Source organism: Mixophyes fleayi, chromosome 9 (assembly GCF_038048845.1).
Source record: "Mixophyes fleayi isolate aMixFle1 chromosome 9, aMixFle1.hap1, whole genome shotgun sequence".
NCBI lineage: Eukaryota > Metazoa > Chordata > Amphibia > Anura > Limnodynastidae > Mixophyes > Mixophyes fleayi.
The window spans coordinates 18406013-18414974 of NC_134410.1; the positions used below are offsets into that span (position 1 = coordinate 18406013).

An 8962-nucleotide genomic window follows, 5' to 3' on the forward strand; every position below is an offset into this window, starting at 1 on the left:
AACACAGCCAATCAGAGAAAAGGACTAATGTCCCTGGATTGGGCGATATTTTGGGGGCGTTTCCTTCCCTCTGCACCCACCAATAGAGTCCAAGACTCTATCTCGCCTGTCAGTCAGAATGACAGCAATAATACTGAATGTGCCGCACTCATCTGCTCCATAACCCCTATTCATAGAGGTGACTGTGATACATTAGTGCAGCATTCATGTGATTTACATCTGGCCACAGTATCTGCCTTTAACTGACTCATTTTAATTAACTTGGAAAAACAGATGTAGGACGTTGTTCAGTGGCTGAATTGGGAAAATCCTGACATTTATAAAGGTAAATACACAAGAAGGAAAAGGGGTAATATAAAGTCTGCAGTAACATCTACTGCTGCTAATAGGACAGTGTATTGATTCACCAAATACTTGTATACTATCCTTCATCCTCAACCTCCAGACCGTGCGGCAATGCATGCTGGAACTTGTAGTTCCTCAACAGCTGGAGAGTCACGTGTTGCATGCCCCTGATTGCAGCGATAGGTCATTCCTTTGCACACTCCTATGATGCATTGCTCATTCCAGGAAGTCCCATCATGCCCTGCTGAGCACAGTCACGTGGGTAAGCTGCTCACACGGAGATGTTACATGTAGTGATGGCCCAGGTGAGTGAGGAGCCCACATACATATACACATTGTTATTACAGATACACTCCTACTCCTGGAGAACTCTATGTCCCAGCATGCATTGCTGTGTGGCTATATGGGCTGCAGTGTTGTGTGAGGCTCATGTGTGTGTTTCAGAAGGTTCTTGGGAGTTATTCTGGTGAGTTTACATTAATCTCCATGAAGTGTGATCTGTCCTAATATAAGTGGTGAGATTGAAGCACAGCAGAGATTCATTATATGCGGAATAAATGCAATAGTTGCAGACAATGCATGGTGGGGAGTGCAGGAGCTGCATGTGAATTGCATGTTGTGGGGAATGGGTGGAAGCAGCAGGTGAACTGCAAGTTGGTTGGGGACGGAGCTGGAGGTGATGAATTGAAGACTGGGGGCTAGAGGTGAATTGCATGCTGGGGGAGAGCTGCAGGTGAATTGCATGCTGGGGGAGAGCTGCAGGTGAATTGCATGCTGGTAGAGAGCTGCAGGTGAATTGCATGCTGGGGGAGAGCTGCAGGTGAATTGCATGTTAGGGAAGTGCAGGAGCTAACTTTTAAAGTAGAAGATTAGAATATGTGTTTATGGAGGCACTCCTATAGTCCTAATCCACCAAATTGAAAACATTAAACATATTCATTTTTACTTGTATTCATTTAAAAAAAAAAAAAAAAACCAATGAAAATGTATCAGACTTCTCAATGACTTAAATCACACTTGGGTGGTGAAATATTTAAAATAGAAATTGTGTATAAAGAAAAAAGTGTTTTGAAGATATTAATGTAATTGTTGCAATCCTGTCAGACACCAGGAAGAAAAAGATGTTAGTTTATATAAATGGATTAAGGTATAAATTAAATTTCCTTCTTATGCGAGTATAGTTTAAACTGTTCCCATAATTTAGATTGATTCACAGTGTATTGCTACATATTAATTCAGAAGAGTTGAAAATGTATTTTTATAATGCCTAGTTAAAATATCACACTGTATGTTAGTTGTTTATTCACAGATCACTTCTCGCTGCACATGCTAAACAGACGTCCTATAATTAGTCATTCTGTGTACAACACACAACATGCAGCTTTTGTGTACCGTACTATGCATGTGATGGTATTTTAGTTTCATGTATTCTTTTGCACATACACCGCTCCATCCATCACACACATATACATTGAGAACCACCTTTAATTTGGATTCTATAATACTGCATATTTACACCCACAGTCATGTCCAAAAGTTTTGAGAATAGCACAAATATTATTATTAAAGAAGGCTTCAGGTTGCCCAAGGACGTCCAGCAAGCGCCAGGGCTGTCTCCTAAAGTTGATTCAGCTGCAGGATCTGGGCACCACCAGTGCAGAGCTTGCTCAGGAATGGCAGCAGACAGATGTGAGTGCATCTGAACGCACAGTGAGGCGAAGACTTTTGGAGGATGGCCTGGTGTCAAGGCAACCAGTAGAGAAGCCACTTCTCTCCAGGAAAAACATCAGGGACAGACTGATATTCTGCAAAAGGTACAGGTATTGGACTGCTGAGGACTGGGATAAAGTCATTTTCTCTGATGAATCCCCTTTCAGATTGTTTGGAGCATTTGGAAAAACGCTTGTCCGGGGAAGGAAAGGTGAGCGCTACCATCAGTCCTGTGTCATGCCAACAGTAAAGCATCCTGAGACCATTCATGTGTGGGGTTGCTTCTCAGCCAAGGGAGTGGGTTCACTCACAATTTTACCTAAGAACACAGCCATGATTAAAGAATGATACCAAAACATCCTCCAAGAGCAACTCCTCCCAACCATCCAAGAACAGTTTAGTGACGAAAAATGGCTTTTCCAGCATAGAGGAGCACCTTGCCATAAGGCAAAAGTGATAACTAAGTGGCTTTGGATCCATGGCCAGGAAACACCCCAGAGCTTCATCCCATTGAGAACGTGTGGTTGATCCTCAAGAGGCAGGTTGAAAACCAAAAACCCACAAATTCTGACAAATTCCCAAGCATTGATCAGGCAAGGACGGGCGGCCATCAGTCAGTATGTGGCCCAGAAGTTGATTGACAGCATGCCAGGGCGAATTGCAGAGGTCTACAAAAAGAAGGGTCAACGCTCCAAATATTGACTCGTTGCATAAACTCAATGTACTTGTCAATAAAAGCCTTTGACACTTTATGAAAATGCTTGTAATTTTACTTCATTATACCATAGCAGCATCTGACAAAAAGGTCTAAAATCACTGAAGCAGCAAACTTTGTGAAAACCAATACTTGTCATTCTCAAAACTTTTGGCCATGACTGTATGTGCTGGAAATGATATGCAACCACTATATAAGATTTTTCACTGCGCTTTTCTGCGAGTTCTGATTGCATTGTGCTTTTGACAATTTAGAGCCGTTTCCTATAGCATTCTAAGGAAACAAAACTTATTTTATTCAAAATTACTGGACTTTAATGTTGGTTATTAGAGATTAATAAAAGCTTCCCACAAAGGACAATGCAAATTAGAGTGACATTGAATTGATGGGGACTCCCCTTAGCCGATCAGAAGCAGTTTTCCACACTAGCTGTGATATGATTGGCTGGTAGTAAGGGATGCCCAGTGGCTCTCTGCTTTGATTACACATCAAGTAAAGATTATGTGAATCTGGACTGATGTGGAAAGATACAATTTAATGCTGTGGAGCTCCATTTATTTCAATAGTTTGTACATGAAGTGTACAGCTCCTTTGAATTGAATGGGCCATTGACATAAATGGGACAAATACAGAACAAAACTGCTTGTGTTAAACCCTAGTGCTTATGTACACAATGTGTTCACTTAGAGATCAATTGATTTTCTTCATGAACACCCGTAAGTGGAACAAGCTGTGTCCAAGAAAATACAAGGTAAAGGCGTGCAGTCACAACTATGAATACAAATGTGTACAGTGAAATAGAATAGAATGGGTTTTATTTTTGCATGATTTTCAGCGTGTGTGAGTCTGGAGAGCACGGTGACTATTTTGTGCCAATATCAAATTTCAAGGAGTAAAGCGTGTCACACTAATCTAACACATTATTTCTTCTTCATTTTCTGCAAGTACACTGCAAAATAAAATGATTTAAAAAAAATAATAATAATCATTTCAGTTTGGCACATCTGCTTCATTGGACTATAATATATTAATATGCTAAATTCTTATTAAGGATTAATGTTGAGTTTGTAGTATGTACTTTATTTGGATTGTACTGTGCCTCATCTGACCACTTGATTGTATACTGTATACTTTCTGTTTTTAACTATGTAATCTTATATTTCTCCTATCCTTTTTGTTTAGCTATAAGACAGAAGTAAAGGAGCATTGATAAAGTGGACAATAATGTTCCCACCTTGGAAAGGAATCTTTGCCTAATCTGGTATAATATACAAAGCATCCTGCCATTGCTAAGAAAAAACAATAACACCCTATTTGATTGCTACAATTACAACTGAAACAAAGAAAAATACATTCAAGAATTAAATGCTCCCTGAGGGGCAATTTCTGCCAATAGTACAATCAGACAGAGGCCAACAGATCACAACTTCAAGACAGACGTTTTAGTAATTGACAAAAAAACAGGTATGCAATCTGCTTTGTACTCTGATGTCAAGTTTAGTCAAAAGGCAGATGGCACAGATGATACAGAATGCGAGAATTCTGGAAGTGACAATTCTAGGGGTGAAACAGAAGAACCTTCCAAGATTGTTGAAGGGGACAATGGAGGGAAACCTTATACTTGTTCATTGTGTCAGAAGAAATTCAAGAACCTTAGATGTTGTAGGACACATGAAAAAAACCATGGCCTCAAACGAAATCATAAATGTATTGAGTGTGAAAAAAGGTACCATACTAAAGGGCAGCTTGAGATACACCAGAGAATTCACACTGGAGTGAGACCTTACAGTTGCCCTCAATGTAAACAGAGTTTTGCTTACTTATCATGTCTAAAGAGGCATAAACAAATTCACACTGGGGATAAACCACATAAATGTCCAGAGTGTCTGATGAGCTTTAGTTCGAAAACACATCTCAATAGGCACTTGAGGATTCACACTGGAGAAAAACCCTATGAATGTCAAATGTGTGGGGAAAAATTTAGACATAAGGTTACTTGGGATAAACACTCCAGAATTCATACTTGGGATAAACCTCCAGCCAAATCCGAGAGATATGAAAATGACGTTTCTTGGGGTGAATCAGAAGAGCCTTCCAAGGTTGTTGAAGGGGACACTGGAGAGAAACCTTATGCTTGTTCATTGTGTCCAAAGACGTTCACCAACCTTAAATATTTTAGGAGACACCAAAATAACCATGCTGCTAAGAGGCCGTATAAATGTACCGAGTGTGATAAAAGCTGCCGCAATGAAATAGAGCTTGAGGAACACCAGAGAAGTCACACAGGAGTGAAACCTTACAGTTGCCCTCAATGTAAACTGAGTTTTGCTTACGCATCATGTCTAAAGAGGCATCAACGAATTCACAGTGGGGATAAACCACATAAATGCCCAGAGTGTCTGAAAAGCTTTGGTCGGAAAACACATCTCGATAGACACTTGAGGATTCACACAGGGGAAAAACCCTATAAATGTGAAATGTGTGGGAAGACATTTAACCGGAAGTTTACTCGGGATACACACTACAGAGTTCATTCTAGGGATAAACCTCGAGCCAAAGTTGAATCTTCTTGCACAACAGACGACTCGGATGACTGGTGAGATGGAAGCTGCTGTCAATCTATTTCATGCTTTGAAAATCCAATCTTCAGAATACACACATTTGTTGAATATTTAAAGAGAACATTTTAAGCGAAGAAAACATTTGACATGTAGAAGAGTAGGGAAATAACCTTAGCTGGTAGTGGAGGTAGCCTTTAATTGCTAAAGATAAATTTTACTATTTTATCTGCCTAATCTGCCCGACACTTCTTGTAGACGCTAATTTATTTAATTTTCCCAATACCAGATGAATACTATTACAGAGGTGAGCAGCTCAATCTGCTGCTGTCGTTATGAATCCACTGACGGGGATGACACGTTGGGGGTGGTGAGGTCGATACAGGCGCTGGAAGGAGCTTGTACTTGTCAATCCACAAGATGTTTGAGAATTATTTGGACTCTTGAATATGTTTTGATAAAGAAAGGTGGTGGAGTAAATGGACATGCTCCTAACACTGAGGGGCTAATGACCTTTTAATAACTAATCTCATTAATTAACCACTCGCAAAGAGTTTAGTTTCCTGCTCTAAATTATTTCTGTGTTAGACGTGTGTTAAAAGATATCTTAATAATTTGCTTGCTTATTGATTTATTAGCAATGTTCTAAAATAAGATATAATTAAGAGATTTTAATAAATGTTAAAGATGGTAATTAAGGGTTAATGGCATTTGGATAGAAACTGCAGTATAACAGAAAAACTGTTTGTGTTTAACAGTATGTGCTATGTGACAGAAATAGTAAAGCTTAACTCTTCTAAGCTGCAAGGAACTTCGCAATATGGCCGCAAAGAAGAAGAAAGCCCATTGAACAATATGTTCTGTGAAATACTAACAACAAAAAACAGATTTGCACTCAACAACTGCAAAATTGAAGAAATAAACCTATTTTTTTTTTAATTCTTTGACATGTTTGGTATCCTAATGTGTATAAAACACTGTGGTGCTTTATGAGCTGTACACATTACTTGTCTGACTTGTCTGTCCAGATCAGGCCTGGCCAACCTCTGGCTTTCTAGATGTTGTGAAACTACAAGTCCCAGCATGCCCTGCCAGCTATCGTATGGCTACTGGCAAAGCATGCTGGGGCTTGTAGTTTAACAACACCTAGACGGCCACAGGTTGGCCTGGTCTAGATAGAGTCAGTGCTGCATCAATGACAGGACTGGTCTGATCTGCTGTAATACTTAATCAATCTTCAAATAAGGAAATTGTCTTAAAATAATCAATATCTGCCTGGACATCAAGTTATTATCCATAATACAGGTGTATCAGTATATATTATTCAGACGCACCATAGTAGATATCCTTGACCTGGCATAAGTTCATCAGTGAATTGATTTGCACTCCCCTTAGCTGCTCAGCCTCTCATATGCCGTGATATGATTGGCTGGTAGTAAGGGATGTCCAATGGCTCTCTACTTTGATCATACATCAATTAAGATGAATGAAATCTCTACTGAAGTGGAAAAATACAAAATTAACAATGCTGGGGAGTTTTACGTTCATTTGAATAGTTTCTACATGTAGTGCACAGCTCTATTGAAATGAATGGGCCATTGACCCAAATGGGGAAAAATACAGAACACTGGTTAAACAGTTTGTGTTAACCCCTAGTGGGTGCATACACAATGTGTTCCCTTAGAGATTAATTGACTTCTCAAATGAGGTGATATGTTCTGGAATGGACCAAGCAGTGCCCAAAAAATGCAACGTACAGGCACAATGAATGCCAATGGGTATGGGCACGTAGAATAGAATGGGTTTTATTTTTGCATGATTTGCATTTAAGTGAACAATGTCTTCAGAGCACAGTGACTGATTTGTGCTAATTTCAATTTTCATCATTGAGTAAAATGTGTTGCACTAATCGAACACATTCCTTCAATTGTGCTGTTCTTTATTCTCATCAAGCACACTGTAAATAAAAATGTAGTCATTCCACATCTGCTTCATTGGACCAGAGATTTGAAAATGCTAAATTCTTGTGAGTGAGTACGATGTGGTTTGTTTGGCATGTACTATCCGTCCTCTGACCATCATCTGTTTTGTATACTGTTCAATCTAAATTGTAAATTAAAAGGAAAATATTTTATACATTTAGCTTATATCTGTTATGACATGGGTTGTAGTAAGATTAGAAATATATATATATATATAGAGACCTGACAGAGCATCACCAGGGATGAAACCCAGCGTCTGGTGATGTCTATGCCTTCCAGACTTCAGGCTGTAATTGACTGCAAAGGATTTGCAACAAAGTATTAAAAAGTGAAAGTTTGATGTAGGACTGTTTAGTTTGTCCCATTACTTTTGGTCCCTTAAAAAGTGGGAGGCACATATAGAAACCGTTGTAATTCCTACACCATTCACCTGATTTGGATGTAAATACCCTCAAATTAAAGCTGAAAGTCTGCAGTTAAAGCCCATCTTGCTTGTTTCATTTCCAATCCATTGTGGTGGTGTATAGAGCCCAAAATATGAGAATTGTGTCGATGTCCCAATATTTATGGACCTGACTGTATATATGTGTATGTGTGTGTGTGTGTATATATATATATATATATATATATATATATATATATATATATATATATATATATATATATATAAAAATTACATATCATTAGGGAATAATTAGAGTTACACATGTAAGCAAAAACCATCATCTGTATGTTATAGGATGTAAATATCATAAGGCTGAGCCTTATAAGTGCAATTCACGATTAATCTCTATCAACCAAAAAAATAACACAATTGTCATAATACTATTTCCTGAGCAGCATCTTCCTCTAACCGAATCTGCTGACGGCGCTTAACTCGCCTAATCCGTTTTGTGATGCTGGCAACACCTCTACGGGAAGGTATGCAGATAACAGTCTGGCTGGAGAAGAGGTGAAGCATTTTGCGTAAGGAGCCATAGAGATGGCAAAGGAGTATTAGTGTGATGACTTCATAACTAGTTATATGATCTTCACTTGCTGTAATCTTGTTGACAAGTAAGTTTCTCCCCCTCCTGCCTCACTGTCCCTGCTCCTCTCCCCTCCTGCCTCACTGTCCCTGCTCCTCTCTCCCCCTCCTGCCTCAATGTCCCTGCTCCTCTCTCCCCCTTCTGTCTCAATGTCCCCTCTCATGTCTCAGTGCCCCATGTCCTCTTTTTCTCTACCCTGTCTCACTGCCCCATGTCCTCTTTTTCTCTACCCTGTCTCACTGCCCCATGTTCTCTTTTTCTCTACCCGGTCTCACTGCCCCATGTCCTCTTTTTCTCTACCCTGTCTCACTGCCCCATGTCCTCTTCCTCTACCCTGTCTCACTGCCCCTCTCTCTATCCTGTCTCGCTGCCCCTGCCCTTCTCTCTATCCTGTCTCGCTGCCCCTGCTTTTCTCTCTATCCTGTCTCGCTGCCCCTGCTTTTCTCTCTATCCTGTCTCGCTGCCCCTGCTTTTCTCTCTATCCTGTCTCGCTGCCCCTGCTCCTCTCTCTATCCTGTCTCGCTGCCCCTGCTCCTCTCTCTATCCTGTCTCGTTGCCACTGCTCCTCTCTCTATCCTGTCTCGCTGCCCCTGCGCCTCTCTCTATCCTGTCTCGCTGCCCCTG

At 40.1% G+C, this 8962-nt stretch overlaps 1 protein-coding gene across 3 annotated transcripts in view; it reads left to right on the plus strand.

The window, feature by feature from the left end:
* The first annotated feature begins 119 nt into the window (after window positions 1–119).
* The window catches only part of LOC142102116 (uncharacterized), a 28277-nt gene continuing 19434 nt past the window's right edge, over window positions 120–8962 (plus strand). The window contains exons 1-2 of one of the 3 annotated variants that reach the window (XM_075186754.1): window positions 120–325; window positions 3953–6272. In XM_075186754.1, coding sequence (XP_075042855.1) covers window positions 4237–5370 — 1134 coding nt within the window. In that variant the 5' untranslated portion in view covers window positions 120–325; window positions 3953–4236 and the 3' untranslated portion in view covers window positions 5371–6272. Of the gene's footprint in view, window positions 326–542; window positions 651–3952; window positions 6273–8962 lie in introns of those variants that run through there. The other 2 variants (XR_012679208.1, XM_075186753.1) reach the window with 2 other exon arrangements.